Genomic DNA, 18,926 nt, shown 5'->3' on the forward strand with positions numbered 1-18,926 from the left:
TGTTTATCGAGTTTTATTACATAAAAAGCATTTGCATCTGAAAAGAGAGAACAACAACTCCAAATATAGCCCCAGAAGATATACAGTATGTGGTTGTTATTATCTTCCACTGTTGCATAATGAATTAATTGAAGCTTTCTAAAGAAAATCCGTGCCCTTCTTGCAGGAAAGTGTGCCTGGGGTTACGCCGGCTAAACGAGACTCTCTAGTGTGCAGCGCTGCGGTGGAGGACAGTGCATCGAACCAGGGAAGTCTTCCAGGTGAGAACGGAGCTCATAATACCAGGACAGAGACGGCCTGGAGGTGAGAAACACTGGCAAGGATGCAAGGTTTCTGGATAAATTAAGATGCTCTGCTTCATGAGAAATGAATATGGCAGCACACTTGAGTGATGCAAGTCCCCTCAGCTGCTCTGCCAAGAACACACAACCCAGTCTGGGGAACTTGGCAACCTCCTTTTGTGTGACAAAGGGTTCACTTTGTAGCACTACAAACCTGTCCGTGATCGCCACATAATTTCTGCTAATGGTTTCGTCTGAGCCATTAATCTCATACAATCTGGAGGATCTTTTTCTTTTTTCTTCCACCCAGACCAGCTGGCAGCATTATCCACGTGAGTTTATTACTTGTGACAGCCGCGCATCTTTTGCCTTCCTCCCAGCAGCTTCTCGTCTTCAGCAGCAGCTAGATGGAGTGAAGACATCAGAGTCAAAAGGGACAGACAGTCCCAAAATGGAGTGCACCCAGCGGGAGCGCAAACTCTCATCGGTGAGGCACACGTGCCTGACAGATTGTGTACTTCAGTCGGCCGGCGAACGGCTTTGTTATTCAGCAAAATGCAAACTTTCCCTTCAGTTAACTGTTGAAGCTTCTTACTGATCAGAAATACCATATATTCACAATTAACAATCAGATATGACCTTTGTAATCCTGTGATATTTAGCCATAACCATATGTTAAAAAATATGAATGCAGCTGCCTGAAAGCTAAATACTAAAATCAGCATGCTGACAGTAACCTTCATTTTCTTATCTAAGTTTATCTTTATAGTAGCTGTAAGTATACTTGGATAGATGAAGATGAAAGACATAATTCTACAGTATAATTAAAATTATATCATAATTTTTTAATTGGGCAACTTCAAAAGATGACCTTTGACATATTATGCAATCTTTCCAAACTTCTAACATTCAATTCAACTTAATTCAGTTCAGTTCAATTCATTTCAGTTTGAGTCAAGGTACATTGCATTATCACACTTATAATACATATCTGCATAATAACCAACAGTTGTTTCACTTGTAAAAACTGAGCTTTAAACTGTATTATAAATGTTGTATAGCTGGACCATCTACACGATGAAAGTCTTGAATAATTATAATGTCTAAGCAGAGTCCCGTATCTATCTGTAAACACTAAACTGCATATGAAAAAACCTTTTCTCTGATGTGACACAGACATGCGGTCAGAGCTTGCATGGGTAAAGACAGATTATTTAAGTGCTAGTTGCCTCACTGTGGTGTTTTGTGTTGCGTTTCCTCTACTGTTGTATTTGTCGGTATTAACCGGATCATATTCTATCTGCAGAACTGTTAGCCGGTCTCCGCCGATTATTACATCAACATCCATCTTCAGGTAAGACATCTTAAGAACATAAACCTGGAAGTACTTTTATATTGATTTATTATTATTATTATTATTATTATTATTATTATTATTATTATTAATATTTTAAAATTAATTATAATAATAATATTTGTATCCTTATTTAAATTCTTCTTATTTATTTGCCTTATGTAACATGCATAAGTTAGTAACTCTTCTTATAATCCCATGTAGTTCTTGTTTTTGTGCGTTTCTGTATGTTTTAATTTGTTTATTTATTCTTTATTTCATTCATTGATCAAATAAAACCATAAACAATCCAATATAAACACAAACTTTCCTAAATTGTGAATGAAAGGGAGCAGAAAGAAGAAGAATCTTATTTAATCTGCCCCTTGTTCTTAGTTTAATTGGTTCTTAATATTTAACAACGGCAAACTCAATGGAACAACATGTTTTGATGATTTCAGTGAATTCTGGGTGTATATTCATTTATTACGGCATATTGGTCACCTGAGGTTATTTCAAATGTGCTTGGAAAGGGAACTTTGACGTGACAAGACTAATTATTTCTTCACTGTGCCATTGTTTATGTCACAAATATGAAGCCAATGGGTTAGGGAAAAAAGGGGGCAATACTAAGTACCCCCATGATTCAGTTCGTTGTTCCATATTTAGCAGCAATTACATGTTGTAGCTGTCTCTTACATTATTGTGTAGGAATCTTTACATTTTTATAATTTCGGACATTTCTTTGTGGACAGAAAATGTGACTTTACACAAACTTTCTCTTCTGAGGTTGCCTTTGCATAATGCTAAACCCACTACGATTCAAAGACCTTTACGTAGGACAGTGTAAAAGAGGGAATAGTACGTTTTGCACAACTTCACCGTTTCTCCCACTTTGTTACAGCATTCCCATGAGAGGTGTCTTTTGCCAAAAAACTAAACCAAGAGGGGCATGTGAAGTCCAGCGCTGATGCAGAGAAGCGGCACAGTTGAGCCGAGACAAGAGACTAATAGACGCCCCCTTTGCGTGTTTGGCTCGGATCGGCTTGTCATGACAGACACCTCGCTTTCATGAACACTAACAGATTTATTGCCCTCATTCCCTTCTCCGAGTGGAAAACCTGAATCCTCAAAGCAAAGGGAAAACAGACCTTCACGCCCATGCAGGAACAAAATCGACTGTCATCTGTTAGCTGGCTTCGCACAAAAAATCTGCCCGCTTGCTCATTCTTAAGGTCAGTAAACTCAGAATCCCGATTCTTTTTTTTTCAGTGTAAACTGTCGAACTCATTGAATCCTCTTGGAGATCGGGATTGGAACGGGCATTTGAATCATGTGACTGACAGGGTGGTAAATGAAGCATAGACCGATCAAACGACTCGCGTTTGTTTAGCTCGAACAGAGTTGCACTATGGAGAATGTGTTTTTTTTTTTTTTTTAAATGTCAAATCTCACATCCCACTGTGACGTTGTACATAGGTTTAACTTTGGCATACCAGATGGGTGTGTGGCAATCTGTCCGACCATGTTCCGTGTTTTATTGACAATCTTCTTCTTTTCTGGGTGTTCTGCAGTGGATATTTATTGTGTTTTACAACAACTTCTGGATTTTTGTCATGTTTTTGGACCAGGATGTGATCCTGATGATGTTGCGGGTGGTTTTAAAAACTTACTTCACCTTCTCATGTTTAGGTTTTGGGTGAAAAAATGGTGTTGTAGTAAAAAAAATAAAATAAAAAATCAAACAAAAGAAAGAAATGTGGACCCCAACCAGCAACATGCATCCTCCAGCCCTACTCCATGGTACCGCTGTAAAAACCTCTGTCTTCAGACGCTCTTCGTCATACCCCACCTGTCGATGTTTGTGTACAGGTGTGTATACAACAGTACTGTGCATGGTGTAAATCTGCTTGCCAAACTCCTCTGTTCTGCACACCGGTGCAATGCTTGACATAGAGGTGGTGTCCCCGTGATTTGTGTCTTACTGAAAACCAGCCAACACCTACAGATGCAGCACACATCGCTGATAGAGAGCCAAACGTCCCCTTTTCTTCCTTTATTTGTAAAGTTTAATTTATTTTACGTGAGCACTACATTTTCAGAGTTACTGCCGGATGCTGACCTTTTCAAAGAACCTGATCTGTTGCTGAAAGTGACTTACACTGTGACCCGTCGTGACGTTGCCTTTTATGATTGTGGGACGGTCATATATTTGAAGGCACTGTGTTGCCAGCTGGCTTGAATGTAAAACTACGCCGAAATAGATGTATTGATTTGAACAAATCTGCCACCGTGATGATTCTCGACCACGGTAACCCCCACCTTTCTCGAGCGGAGAGGTTTCAGTTTTTTCTTGTTTTAAGTTTGCCACAAATAAAAGAACTGATACAGGTTTCTTTTTTCAGTTTTTTTTGTATTTCTTTATTTTAATTTCAGTGACTTGACTGCAGCAGACATATATCGTCCGGAAGGTTAAAAACAGCATTTACAATATGTGAAGAAAATGTTTAAGACACTGGATCAAATGCAAATCATCCCAAAATATATTTCACACTATATTTCTGAAGCTTTTTATAGCAACAAAAGACTAACTGAAAATGGCAACGAGGTTTCAGCCTGTAATACTGGAGCCTGAAAATGCTTGAGTAGATGAAGTCTGCCCTCCAGTGGCTCTGCCTATTTATTGCACATTACTATGTGGTACCAATTCATCTGTTTGCCGTTGGACTGATGGAAAATCATCGACCACTCCAACGCTCAGAGCAAATCTGCTGTGTGCTCGATTCAAATGATTGTACTTCTGTTCTTGTCAATTGTTTGCTTAAGCCCCTGTTCAAAAGACTCGTTTGTAAATATTGCTTTTCATTGTTTTTTTTGGTTTTTTGTAAAAGAAGAGACAAATAAAAATGTTTAAAACATGATTAAAATGCACACCAAGATCGAATGCCTGTGTAATTATTACTTAGAGCAAAAATACCGATTGCCACTTAGCAGGACGTTTGGTATAATAGTTGAGGCACTTCCTGCTAAAGCACTGAAATGTAGAGAAAATAGTGTGTGAGTTCTAAGACAATGATGTTGAAATGTTTTTGCCCCCCCCCCCCACCCAAAAAAGGGTGCAATTAAAACCCTTCATCTGTCTAAACTGTAATCCTTAAGATTTCCATGAAATCCATATTCAGCCTCGTTAAGCTACAACCATCACAGTGGATTAATGGTCTGTAATTACCTCTTCCTTTTATCTGCGTTTGGAGCCTTAAAGGCCAAATCCACTATTCCTTTTCAGGTAATAAATCTTCTTTCCAGATGTGAGGTTTCGCAGGAAGTGAGCCATGGATGTACGATGCTGATCACCGTCCACTTTCCACCCTGCCACAGTTGTGGGGAGATAGTATAAATCCAAAGTGATCAGCTCATACTATTGTTGGTCACATGTAACTTTCAAGAGGTGAAACGAAGACTTCCCAGTCCCGGGAGGAGAATCGCTGAAGCTGGCACTTTGTTAACTGAAAGGGTAAATTGTAGTTTTTGCGAGGCTTTACTGTGCTTCTGCATGGCGTTTTACCTCGCAGGCGACTGTCACTGAAATGCTTAAACGCGTCCGCTCAGTCTCCCTTTACCACTCCAGATTCCACCACTTGAAGTCGAACGGCTCCCGGCGGACGTTGGAGCCGCAGTGCACCTCTCCCAGCAGCTTGTGGTAGGAGGCGAAGTCGTCGATGAACGTGCAGCGGAGGCCCAGGCCCTCCATCAGCGAGCACATCTCGGCCTCCAGCGCGCAGCGTCCGTTCACCTTGGGGCCGAAGGGCTTGGGGATGCCCAGGTTCTTCCCCAAGACGATCATGTTCACCTGCAAGTGGGTTTGACAGCTTAACCTTTATCAGTTTGTGAACTTAAATGCATTTTGAATTGAAACAAAAATGGAAGTAGGTAATGTTTCAGAACAGACCATGTCAGGGTAGTAGGCCACTGCTCTGTACTCCTCCTCCTCCTCCTCTTCCTCTGCCTCCTCCTCCTCCTCCTCCGCCTCCTCTTCCTCCTCCTTCTCCTCCTCCTCCTCCTCCTCCTCCTCGTCTCCCTCCTTCAGCAGCTTGAAGAGTATGGGCAGGTCAATGATGTCATCATCATCCAGGCCCAGCTCTCTCTTCAGGACATCTCTGTTCCAGTCGATGCAGCTCTAGGAAAGAACGGAGGGAGGGAGGGGGGTGGAAGTCTAGTGGCTACAGAGTTGGCTTGGGTCTGGAGGAGCCAGGTTCAAGCCCCGGCAACCAAGATGAACCACCTTGGGCCCCTGAGCAAGACCCTAATTGCTCCATTGTGTGTGTTTCTGAGATGTAAGTCGCTTTGGATAAAAGCGTCTGCTAAATGACAGTAGTAGTAGTAGTAATAACAAAACACACCTCCTCTGATCACTGTAGCTAACGGACAATAATAACATGCAATAATAACGTGCAATAACCATATGTGCAATAATCATATGTGCAATATCCATGCAATATCTGTCTACCTCACACTCATTTTACCTGTTTTTCTTCCTTTGCACTATTTTTTTTATCTTATATTTTTTATCTTTATATCTCCACTGCATTGTGTATATTGTGTATATACTGTCCATATTTTTTAATTATATATATCTTTTACTTTTTAAATTTGTACCCCCTTCCCCGCGTGCGTGCGTGCGTGCGTGCGTGCGTGCGTGCGTGCGTGCGTGCGTATATGTAAAGTGTACTGCTGCTAACACAGAGGTTTCCCCCATTGAGGGAATAATAAAGGATTATCTTATCTTATCTTATCTTTCACAAAACACTCCTACAAAAGCTTCCTACAACCAAGTCTTCCAATCTTCTTCTCCATGCTGGAAGTTGCAAGCTCCCCTACAACTTACGCAATATCTCTGACCTGGGCCTTTTTAAATCAAGGCTTAAAACCTATTTATTTTGAATGGCTTTTATTACCCAGTAGTGTGGTGACACTTTTTATTCTATTTTCTTCTTCTTTTTTTTTTGCTCTTTCTTATGATTGTATGTTGTATTTCTGTATGTTTTACTCAGTAAAGCACTCACCTAGAGGTGGCTATAAAGGGCTATATAAATAAAGTACAATACATTTACATTTGTTATAGCACCACTTTCATACCACGTAGTTGGACGTGAGCCTAACATAGTGTGTATTGTTGAGGAACTTAAATGCAACGCGTCCAGTTTAGAACCTCACCTGTACATAGTTATTTTCAGCTCGGAGACCTTCGTCATCGAGGATCTCATCCACTGTTTTGGTCTCTTCATCTTTCAGACCTTTTGGGAGCAGAGCACAGAGGGACGCCCGTGAGCTTTGTGACGAAGATGCACTTCAGTAAATCCTTTTAACGGACAACAAGCCGGGCCACTGTACCCTCGAACAGTTTGGCTTGTCCGTGTCCACTGTTCTGTAAGCCTCTGAATAGTTTGTAGCCGGCGTCCGGGCTTGCCAGCAGCAGCCGGAACCCCTGTGACCAAACACACAAGAGACAAAGATAACACCGGTGCTCTCGTATCCGGAGAGCTTATACGATGAAAAGAGGAGCATGGCGGTATACACGAGCGCTGCTATGGTTTGGATCTCTACTGACTTGTAGACTCAATGCCAAGATACGTTAAAAGCTTCGCTGGCAGCAGATTTAGCTCCTCACTGAGTCATCCTGAAATGAAACGCCTACCTTTCTGTCAGGTGCAGGAACAAAGGTCATGAACTCGTCCACGTGGCCGACAAGAAGCCAGTCGGAAAATAAGGCGATGGGCTCCTGGACCTTCTGGGCCCACAGGAAGTCCTGGACTACTTTGGTCATGTTTCGTCCTTTAGTCGCGCTGCAGAAGGACGGAGATGTGAGTCTGCACAAGACCCGCCGCACGCTCACAAATCTGTTTATCAATCAATCAATTACTTTATTTTTGTCCCCAAGGGGGACAGGAGAAGCACATAATGTTAAATATAGATAAAATATACATAACAAATTATAATAGTAGTATAGACCTAAGCTTGAGAGTGAAGGCTTTTTCACCCACTACCTTTTCCTTCCGGCATTTAAAAGAACAATAGCGGTGGGAACAAAGGAGTGTTTATATCTGTTTGTCTTTGCAAAAGGGAGTCTAAGCAGTGAACCTGATGGTAGAAACTGAAACTGTTGGTGTAAGGGATGTGAACAATCAGACAATATGGAATTTGCCTTCTTGATCAGCTGTTTTTTATAAAGTTCTTGTAAAGTTTGTTGAGCCGACCCGATGATTTTACTGCTTAGACTGACAACCTTATTGAGCAGATTTCTGTCTTTGACCTTCAAGGATTGAAACCAACAAATGAAAGAAAAAGTGATGACAGATTTGATGAAAGAACGATAAAATATAGACATCAGGGAATAATCGACCTGGTATTTAGAAAGTTTTCGGAGACAGAAAAGGCGCTGCTGGCTTTTCTTATATATTGAGTCTGAATTTTTTCCAAATGACAGTTTACTCACGTAGGGAACGCGACCCCGATGATGATCCGGCCCAGTGGGTACTTTTTCCCGTTCACAGTGACAGGAGGGCTGACTTCCAGGTTACCGAAGGAGTCCAGACTGCTCACATCTCTTCTGTGGGCTATCCTGGTCACGTAGCCAAAGTCGGGGCCCTGAGGGCACCAGCTTGGTTAAAAAACCTTGTCTGGACGACATGTCAAATATTCTTAAATCTTAAGTATTGACCTGAGAGCCATTGTCTGGCATGCTCCAGCTAATCTACAGCTAACCTTGAGTAGTTATTGGGAGTTGGTAAGAGATATTGATTCATACTTTATTTCTGTTTTATTCAAATTATTGATTTCACTTGGTTTTCATTATTACTATGATTCAAATGAATTACTAGGACTCGTATGATCCTCTCCACTCTCTTGATATGATGAATATGTTTACACATATAAGGTATAGATATAATAAAGTCATCAAGTGACTTCAGGCACCATTCTTGTGATGATTTCCAGCACATCATGTTAGCGTCATGTGATCCCTCCTGGTGAAAACAGCTGCGTTTCCACGTTCTCCTGATAATCTTTGCTTTTTCAACTGTCCAAAGAGCTTAAACTTTTCCAATTCAGCTATTTTCAAGGACAGACCAAGTCTGGTTCTCACCAGTAGCTCATCATACGGAAAATCCAGGAGAGCGCCATCTCTCGGGGAATCCAGAACGACGGGAAACCGGTGATGGGGGGAATCGATGTAGCCGAATTCCAGCTCGTCCTGAAACACAGAACACGTTTTATTTTTGCTGAGTTTGTGTCTCAGCTCTCAGGAGGACTAGTTCCTCCTTCTTTCTTATTTTCTTGTGTGATTAAACCGTACGGTGTCAACATATGACACAGCTTCTGTAGAAAAACAAAACCTAATCAGATTTGTCATTTTCATAGTGAAACATCTTTCTTATGTTTCCTATTTTTTTATGTTAGAGCTGTTCCTGTTTATTTCACAACATCGGGTTTGTGAAACCCGTCCCCCGTCAGTAATTGCAGTTTAAAAAGCCTCTTGTGACTCAATTCTTCAGAACTGTATATTTTTGCCTCAATGATAGTTCTGTTAGAAATAATCGAAACTTAATTTGAGCAAGTTGAAATAATTTTGAATAAGTAAACCGCAGCAGGTGAACAGAACAAGGGCATGTTTTTGTGGGGGATTTTTTTGACTGTGACATACAGGTATGATCAGGTTTCCCCACCTGCATCCAGCGGTCTCCTCGGTTCACATACTCGTGGCAGATCTTCAGCTTGTAGCCGCTCTCTGCAACAAGGTTCTTCATCCCCTTTAAGAACTGGTAGTTATCCGACGTACTGCAACCAGAGGCAGAAATGCGGTTTTTGTTTCGCAAAGTGTCAAAACAATTTTTCCTTGTGTGATCTGAAATCCTACCACGATAAAATGATGTTCATTCCTTGGCATAAATGACAAATAATAAAAGTGCTGAAAGCTTCCTTGAGATTTCCGCAGACACAACTGGACATGTATATGGACGTGCAGCTTGGTCTTGCTCGTACGATGCAGTGCTGATTATGAAAGCGCTTCTTTCGGTTCTCACCTGCAGACAAACACCTCTACAGGCTGGAGGGTGTTGGGTGTCATGATCCAGGGCGCCACTCTGAACACCACTTTGTCTGTGAAAATGGGCGTCTCTGGAAGCCCCTGTCCAAAAATGAAGAAAAATAATAAAACAAGAGGCACGTTAGTGCTCTTCCCTGTCCGTCTGCGGTGCCACATAGACGTAAATCCATCACTAATTTGACTGAAGCACAATTGATGAAAAAATGAGATGCAGCAGAGTAGTTACAAGTGTCTTGTTTTGGTGGGGGGGTTTTAAAAAAAGCTGAGACTTTACAAACTGTGCTACTTAAAATGAATCGTAAAAACATGATTTATTGATAGACGACATTTGGGCTGCGGTGCTGCTGGTCTTACAGGACAGATGGGCTCGAGCAAACTGAGGTTAATGCTGATGAGCCCATCGAAGTCTTTGTCGGGAAAGTTGAGGCCCTCCACATAAAAGTTCATCTCCGCTGTGCCCCCGAGGTACGGCACCTGCTGCGATAGGACCTCGCTGCTCAGCACCAGAGGGTAGTCCTTCACGAAGTAACTGAACAGTTTCTCTGCACAGACGTACGGACACAATGACGGTCAACTCCAACAGGTTGTAAAACTGTGTAAAAATAGCCAGTAACGTTAAACTGTTCTGGGGCTTTCTAAGCCTTCGTTTTTACTCACGCAGCGTATTATTGGACACTTCACTGGATCTGGGTCGGAACACTCTGATACTCTCTGCATCTCCCTGAGAGATGTGCATGGTGAGCTTGTATCCCTCCGGGAGTCGGGCCGGGCCTCTCGTCCGCAGCACCATGAGTGACATGTCCTTCAAATCTGCACGGATGCATTATTATGCTATTTAGTCCTCGACAGCCCAAGTGAACATAAAGCAAACATGCCGGAGATCAATCCTCGGTAAGCTTCATTCCACTGTACAAATATGACAGATTATTTAACTTGTGCACACATAACATAACTTCTAACTTTGATCAAAACAGGTTTTTCCAGTACAAATGAATTTGATCGTTCTCCCCTATTACATGTCTTCCACCCTCACACAGCAGTAACAACATGTGTTTTATTTTGAAAGATCATATCACTGTTTTGCATCAGAATCTGTGGAAGTTTCCTGGTTATAAAAAATGAAAAACTTGTGGTACTGAGGGAATAAAACAAGTCAAAGAAGATTTTTGGTCAGCAGAAAGCTGAACGGGTTTACCCGAGACCTTGGCGATGCGGTCCACTTCACTGTCCAGTTTCTTAAGGTAGCTCTTCTCTGAGTCACAGTTGACCAACAGGATGGCTCCATGTCCGTTGGGACCCCACTCCCACGTTCCCTAACAGGTTTCAACACGTACGACAATGTAAGTTGGAAGGATGGAATCTGATGTTTTTCTCTCTTTTTTTTTTTTTACCAAAAGAAAAACCTGTCTAATCTGCGTTTAAATAACCAATTTCCATATTGCCTCTAAGAGAGAAATATCTGGCAACTTAAAACTCTCTCTGTTGCAGCTTGTCCAGGCTGTAGAACAGCATGACAAGTTGAAAACTGAGTGATTTCACTTCAAACTCACAGCTAAGCAGCAAAAAGTTCATGCTTAGAATCTAAATCAAGTTGTCGTGCTTGGAAACAATTGAAGACCCATCCCTCATAAGCTGTAAAGCCAACACATCTGCGATCACCTTATTGGGGTGGTTTCTCTCCACCGTGCCGTCCCTGTCGGCGTCCACGTCCAGAGAAATCTCTGTGTGACAGACATATCTTGTTTATCACATGTTGCTTTTGCTTAGTGCATCCTTGTACAACTCTCGATTCATCGGATCTGTAATCACACCAGCTGTCTACATGTCAGTTAGTTATGAATAGTGCCTTATTTAATTAAAAATGAACTTACCAACAGCTGTCAGGTGCAAAACAGCTGTCCCTAAGACCGTCTTGTCCTCTCCGTAGTAGCGGACAGACAGCTTGGGAAAGAAATTCATATGTTGTCAAAGAAAAAAAAAGTCTCTGTTTTATAAAACTTTCATAATAAAAGCTTTAAAATTGTTCCTTTGTGACAACTGTTGGAAGATCACTGTGAGTGGTTAAGCCTGACTCAGTGTAAAATGTTGCTTCATAGTATTTGAATTTGAGTTTCACTGAAGAACTCGTAGATTTTGGAAAATGACAGAATCTTTCAAGCAAAATAAATTGAATCCTCACATCAATGAATCATACTTGTCAGATAAACTTGAATCCTGCTGTGTTCTTTCTTCTCATTTAATGGAGCAGGTGCGTCGTGTCAGGCTATATTTTGTAAAAGGTCCCCATCTTTTGATGAGCGTTCTCTTGTCATCAGCACCTTGTTATCAGCACCAGTCAGTACTAAGTTTGTTTATTTTTTTAGCTGAACAGCTGGTCAAAACTGTCAATGGCCCGGTTTCCCAGATCAGTTAAGTAGTTCTTAACAGCGAAAGACTTCTTTCACAGGCTCCTTAAGATGGTTTGAAAGAAGTCTTTCGCTGTTAAGAACTACTTAACTGATCTGGGAAACCGGGCCAATGTCAGTCGTGGTGAAAAAATAGAGATGAGTAATATTTGAAGGAATTAGTGAATAGTTGTGAAGCAACCGTGAGTCTGCTAACTGAGGAGAATGTTGCTTAACTCTGACCTTTTGCATGATCAGATCATATGATAAAATGAACCCATTACAAAACTTTCAAATACATTATTCTCCGTGTTTCTTTTTTTAAATGTGAAATTGTTGGGTTTTATTGGGCACCATTGGGCACACGTTACCTTTTTACTTAAAAAATAAACTGTAAAAAAAAATTAAAAATACACATGTGACACAATGTTGAAGGCTAATTTCCCAAAATTCAATGTGACATGACATCAGCTTACGATTCGCTATAAACAGCTTGTGCGGTGCAGCTGTCCATGTTTCCTGTCAGTGAATGCTCAAACGAAGAAGTCACCACGCATTTCTGTCCCACTACTTACCTTGTTGTCATTTTCAGTCAGACTGGCACTCTTCATCCTGATGAGCAGGACGGAGTTTCCGTTGAGAGGGATGTGAGAGCGGTGGGACACCTCCTGGGGAGGGGGGTTGATGGTGTACTGAACATTTGCAGTGCAGTTCAGCGAGAAGAACTTGGAGCTGGGAGGAGCACTCCTGAGATGCAGACAAACGCCACATTTTATTTCATATCAGACATGCTTAAGATTTCTTGTGAAGGGCCTATCGGGCAGCACCAGGGACCTGGTGAAGAAGGGCCTGGTTATTTTTACCAGTTCTCCTTTTTTTTTGCAATAGACACCTCCTCTGGGAAGAAGTAACCCCTCAACTATGAGGTCCCTCTGTGGGTCAGTCTGTCTGGCTGACGACAACTTGCGTAAGCCTGACCATATCCTCTTTTCTGCAAGATGCAGCCAAGCAAACAATGATAGAGGTGTGATATTGCAATAATGTAGTAATTACTACTGAGGACCTAAGGGTTAAAATATGTCAAGAGGGTTCAATCCAAGATGGTGTGCAATATGATATGCTTGAATACCCCTAAGAGGCCCTGTGGAGGAGGCGTGTGCCAGTTTCCCACTTTACCAGTCAGTAATCCAGTACTCAGTCTGTTGTGTGGTGTATGCTGGCATTTGGCAGCACACACCACACAACAGACGTTTGTTTGGAAGGAAAAAAAACTACAAACAAAGTCCCTCCTGTCGACAGCAACAACAAAGGACTGTTCCTTCTCTCCGCTGCACAAAACACGATACCATGAGTTCTGCCACCACCAGGATCTGCATACAAATGACATCTTGTGGGCCAACAAAGGACTTTTTATACACTCCAGCAGTCTGTTCATTTGGTTTAACTGTGGGGAAGAAGCAAATGTAGTCTGATACAACAAACCGCCTGTAAATCCAAGATCCGTGAAGGTTTGGAAACCAGGAGGTTTTTGAAAGACTTTTCCCTTCTTGTACTTTGACATGTGCGTGGAGCATGGGCTGTCAGGGAACTGAACTGCTGAACTCACTGCATCATGAGCCGCCTATCGTGTTACTGCGTTGTAATGAAAACGGTCACTAATGTACAGTGTCCTCACACTACTGTACAGTATAGATATGTGGGTTAAAATATCACATCAGAAGCACAACTAAGTATAATATTCTTGCCAAAATACAACCGAGATGCCAAAATGACCTGCAAAATAAATCTTAATGTTATAAATTGAAGCTTTCAGGACACTATAAAGTTAAAGGAGGCCAATTTAGTCAATTAAACATAATTTGCAGAGTTGTCTTTCCATAATATATATCAACTTTTACATTAAAAAGCCTACATTTAAAAATAAATACTAATAAGTCAGTGATAGACAGAAGTTAATTAGCCTAATGGACACATAAAAATATAGTTGGCAGAATAAAAAATAAATAAAAATACGCCAGAGAGCAATAAAGAGAGGGGGAAAGTCATCCATGTACTGTACACCTAGACATAAGCGGATAAACGCCTACCTGTTCAGGTTTACGTTAAGTTCCGAGCCGACGACGCATAATACGCTTGCAGTTTTATTATAATCTAATCTGAGAGTCCGGGGGTGAATCATGACTGCGTCCTTCCGCGGGGTCTGACACAATGACCGCTTTAAAACCCTGGGACTGATCCTTTACGCACAAACCAGCCCGCTGCAGTGATCCTGAGGCTGGAGTGTTGGTGCAGGTGCTGGCTGCGCTTCTGGCCGCTGATTGGTCGCCAGCAGGCGGCGCCCCGCCCTGAACCCACGCCACAAGGCTGATTTATGGTACCGCGTTACACCAACGCAGAGCCTACGGTGTAGGATACGCGGCGACGCGCACTACCTTGCGCGTGGGCCGCGTACCCTACGCCGTAGGCTCTGCATTCGATTTAACGCGGAACCATAAATCAAGCTTTATCCGTCCTTTATCCCCCGAGCGTCCGCTTCCTCATCCCCTCACTACACGGTAGCCAAAAACCTGGCTTTGATTGAATTTTATGACAATCTCAGTAATGTATTTATTTACATATAGATTTGTCTCTTTAATTTGCTTTGTTTTGCTTATGGTTTTCTTTGTTGTTCTTTGTTTTTTTGTTTTTTTCGGTAGGCTATATACATTTTATGCATTCTGATTATTTTGTTTTTGTTTTAACCTGTTTGAATAAATAAATAAATGAAATGAAATGAAAATGAAACAATCTCAGTAACAAAAAATTCAGAGCTTTGCAATATTTTTTTTCTGACCAAGTCCGTGCATATGAAAAAGCAGGGCATGGAAATTAAAGAGAATAAAAACTGATAAACTGATAATTTTGATGATTGAATTGTTTATTGATTTCATAAAATGTTCAAATATTTGAGATATTTTATTTGGAGTTTTCATAAACTTTGAGTCATAATCATCAAAATTATAACAAATAAAGGCTTGAAATATCTCACTTTGAATGTAGTGGGAAGTAATATATTTGTTTCACCTTTAGTTGAATTTACTACGAATGAAGTTTTGCAATATATTCAAATTTTCAGACCTTCACCTTTATGACATCAATAAATAAGAGCATAATATATGTCCGTATACGGAACGAAACTTTTAATTCCCAATTACGTAACAATTCCGTATTTCAAGGGACGGGTGGCAAGCCTGCTGACATCTCACCTGTTCAGGTTCGCCTTCAAAGTTGTCCCGCACACATGCAGAAGACTTTGAGGTTTGGCGATGTCCAGACGACAAGTTCTTTGAAATCCCCCTTCCACTCTCCTCCTTTTGGCCAACGAGGCAGGTAGAGTGGATGGTAACGCGGTTTGGGAAACTTCTTGAAACATGTTTGATCGTTCCTCGTCTCAAAGGGATTGCAGGGTTTGTGGAGTCTGTTCCGCATTTCAAGTCTGTAATTTGAGAAAGGAGGGGCCAGGTTCCCATGGTGACATGTATCTCAATTATACTTGGTAGTTTTGGAAAAAAGGAAACACATTTCCCTGAAAGTGAAAAAAAGGTGTTTTTTCCTATTTTTTCATATATATGTAAATGTAAATGTAAATGTACTTTATTTGTATAGCACCTTACATCAACCTGAAGGTGAACCAAAGTGCTTTACATAACATACAACAAAATAAAACAAGAATAAAACATATGAACATATAAAAACATCAATTATTTTTAAGAGAAAAAAATATGTGTAATTCAAGTTACACATGTTAAGTGGCAAATGTATTTTTTTAATATAACAGTCAGATGCAGATGTTGATACAACTATGAGGCTACTTGAATATATATATATATATATATATATATATATATATATATATAGTACAGACCAAAAGTTTGGACACACTTCCAAGAGTTATTATAGTTTTGTATTTTTCCATTAGTTTCCATTAGTTTTATTTTTTTATTCGTGGGCAAGGTTTAAGAAATTCAGACCAGGTAGTACAATACAAAACACAGCAGTGTTTTGTATTGTACTCACTCAGTCATGTAGACGTCCCAGTATAAACACTGTATAAACACTGTAACACAGTATAAACACTGTATAAACACATGCACCACTGCCTCCTCACACTTGTGTTGACCAAATTTGACCAAATTGACAAAGACTAAAATGAAAGACGTTTTCTGTATATTTTTATTTTATTTTAGGTAGTTTCATAAGGACACAATATTATTTCAGTTCGTTTTCATTTTGTCTAAACTCTAGTTTTTCTTTTTCTTTCAGTTAACTAAAATGTTTTATCACACCTAGTTTTAGTTTTTAGTTTATTTTTAGTTAACTATAATATCCTTGGCGTTGTCAAGTATGGTTAAGAAAAAAAAAGGATGGTTAATAAAATAACAGATTAATATAAAAGCAAAATTGTGACTTGTTCTCAGATGGACAGCGAGAGAAGAGTGATAGATCAGGTGAGGAGGTGGAAGGAGAGAAAGAAGAAGATATTGTACCACTGAAAAAAGGGAGATTGATGGAAACTGCAAGCCAGAAAGACACAGAGGTTGGAAAACAGGAAGAAACTGAGTCACAGCCCAGAGAGAGTGTAGAGGATAGAGCAAGTCAGGAGACAGAGGATGAAGAAAAAGAGTGAGAGATGGTGTTACAGCCCACAGAGAACCAGGAGGAAACATCTCAGTGAGAGGCCACTCCCAAACCTACTTGGACCAACACACCCAACTGACCCTGCCCATGTCCTGCAATTTCACATCAGATATGACAATGCCTTTATTCAAATGTGTGCAAATATTGGACCCTGTCAACCAGTACTGTCATCATACCCAAAGAACGAAGAGGGGCGGTCATTTCAAAAGAAGTGGTATGAGAATAACCCTTGGTTAGAATCTTCTCCAACTGTTAATGCCATGTTTTGTTTCAGCTGCCCACTTTTTGTAAATGATGAAAAGTACGCAAGCCGCAAAACCTGGAAAACTGAAGGGTTTACTCGGTGGAGAAAGGCTTTAGAAAGGATTAAAGAGCACCATGCCTCAGAGTCTCACATGTGTTGTATGGTGAGGTGGAACAACTTTAAGAAAAAGTAATTGGAGGCTGCTTTTGAAGTGGGTGACCATCAGACACAAGCAGCAAACGCCAAAGAGAGGGAGAGGAACAGAGAAATGTTGTCCCGTTTGATAGCCATCACTCTTTATACCTGGCAAGACATTTGCGGGCAAGAATGCCATTCAAGGGAGATGATGAGACCTTATCAAGCCAAAATCGAGGAAATTTCTTGGAATTAGTTGAGTTGTTCAGTAAGTATGACAGTGTAATTAAATTACACCTCGATGCCATAAAAGAACAGCAGAAATCTGGAAAAAGACCTCATGTCTCTGTCCTCTCAAACAGAAGCCAGAATGATATCATCAAAGCTTTGGCCACTTCAGTAAGATACATCATCCACACAGAACTCCAAAAGAGTGAAATCTTTTCCATATTGATAGATGAAACCACAGATGTGTCGCACATCGAGCAGGTTTTGGTTGTAATCAGGTACATACACAACATGGAAATCAAAGAGCTCTTCCTTCAGGTGTGTAATGTGCAGTCAACAAGTGGCTCTTGAAAAGGTGGTGATGGCTTTTCTGGAAGAAAGATAGAAAACATCAGAGGTCAAGGTTATGATGGGGCTGCAAACATGAGTGGGTGCTTTCAGGGACTTCAGTCAAAAATCCAAAGAAGAAATCCGAAGGCCTTGAATGTGCACTGTCAGGCACATTGTCTTGATCTGGTGTTGGTGGAGTGTGCAAAGTCCAACATGTGTTTTGTCAGTTTTTTCAACTTGGTTGAAAAACGTTACTGTTTTGTTGCCAACTCATCTAAACGGCACTCTGCATTTATTGAAATGCAGAAGAGTTTGTGCCCTGATCAGCTTCCACGGGAGCTGCAGAATCTGTCAGACACACGGTGGGCCTGCAGAGAAACTGCCCTTAACACACACACACACACGCACGCACGCAAGCACGCACGCACGCACGCACGCACGCACGCACGCACGCACGCACGCACGCACGCACGCACGCACGCACGCACACACACACACACACACACACACACACACACAGAAACTCCTTAAGAAGCAACTGTACAACATTCCCATATCAGGTATAGCATAGGCTAATTTTGCTTTGCATTGTCCTAACCTGATGAATTCAGATGGGGTGATGATATTGTATGATGCGATTCCATGCTACACCATTTATAAATATGGGTTGCTATAATACATTCTGTTATCCTGAATGTTATTGTCGGAAACGGAAAGTGTTAGTCGTGTTCCATGTGCCCCCTTTAAATTTCTCCTCCAAAGGTCTCTGCACATCCCTGCTTCCATCATTTGTTTGAATGAGAAGGTAACTTTTGGTCTGTACTGTATGTATATATATATACATACAGTATATATATACATATGTATATATATATGTGTATATATATGTGTATATATATATATATATATATATATATATATATATATATATATATATATATATATATGTACAAACATCTTTTTTGAAGGTACATAGTGTGCAAAAGCTCTGGGGATCTATTCTTGTTGTTTTATATAGGCTATATATATATTCTTTTCTACAGGTCCCCTTCTCCTTGCTGCAGCAAGAACAACAACACAGCATGAATCCATGTCAACAACTTAACATCTAATTCCTGGAATGCGTTTTGGTCTTCTCACCGAAGAGGACCCATGGACGCATTGCACGCCTGCATGCTCTCCTCTCAACTGGGGCGATATGGCTGGTTTGGCG

General features: G+C 40.9%; 2 protein-coding genes across 10 annotated transcripts in view; one reads left to right on the forward strand and one right to left on the reverse strand.

Moving 5' to 3' along the window:
- rap1gapb (RAP1 GTPase activating protein b) overlaps window positions 1-4,653 on the forward strand; it is a 134,575-nt gene extending 129,922 nt beyond the window's left edge. For 3 of the 8 annotated variants that reach the window (XM_061726897.1, XM_061726894.1, XM_061726898.1), the window contains 4 exons: window positions 167-260; window positions 662-768; window positions 1,588-1,635; window positions 2,519-4,652. In XM_061726897.1, coding sequence (XP_061582881.1) covers window positions 167-260; window positions 662-768; window positions 1,588-1,596 — 210 coding nt within the window. In that variant the 3' untranslated portion in view covers window positions 1,597-1,635; window positions 2,519-4,652. Of the gene's footprint in view, window positions 1-166; window positions 261-661; window positions 769-1,587; window positions 1,636-2,518 lie in introns of all 8 variants that reach the window. The other 5 variants (XM_061726902.1, XM_061726900.1, XM_061726899.1 and 2 more) reach the window with 3 other exon arrangements.
- Window positions 4,654-4,719: 66 nt separating this feature from the next.
- Window positions 4,720-15,560, reverse strand: padi2 (peptidyl arginine deiminase, type II). Of its 2 annotated transcripts, none has more exons than XM_061726903.1 (16): window positions 15,345-15,560; window positions 12,675-12,846; window positions 11,587-11,656; window positions 11,375-11,436; window positions 10,911-11,028; window positions 10,373-10,525; window positions 10,070-10,257; window positions 9,693-9,796; window positions 9,336-9,447; window positions 8,756-8,863; window positions 8,108-8,259; window positions 7,310-7,457; window positions 7,006-7,099; window positions 6,829-6,908; window positions 5,564-5,791; window positions 4,720-5,464 (listed from the first exon to the last, which is right to left on the reverse strand). In XM_061726903.1, the coding sequence occupies exons 1-16, from the start codon at window positions 15,509-15,511 to the stop codon at window positions 5,231-5,233; spliced, it is 2,190 nt and encodes a 729-aa protein (XP_061582887.1). In that variant the 5' UTR covers window positions 15,512-15,560; the 3' UTR covers window positions 4,720-5,230. The 2 variants fall into 2 exon arrangements, with proteins under 2 accessions (XP_061582887.1, XP_061582889.1); XM_061726905.1 differs by lacking the exon at window positions 15,345-15,560 and adding an exon at window positions 14,187-14,363.
- Between the last annotated feature and the right edge of the window lie 3,366 nt (window positions 15,561-18,926).

Source organism: Cololabis saira, chromosome 8 (assembly GCF_033807715.1).
Source record: "Cololabis saira isolate AMF1-May2022 chromosome 8, fColSai1.1, whole genome shotgun sequence".
Classification (NCBI taxonomy): Eukaryota; Metazoa; Chordata; class Actinopteri; order Beloniformes; family Belonidae; genus Cololabis; species Cololabis saira.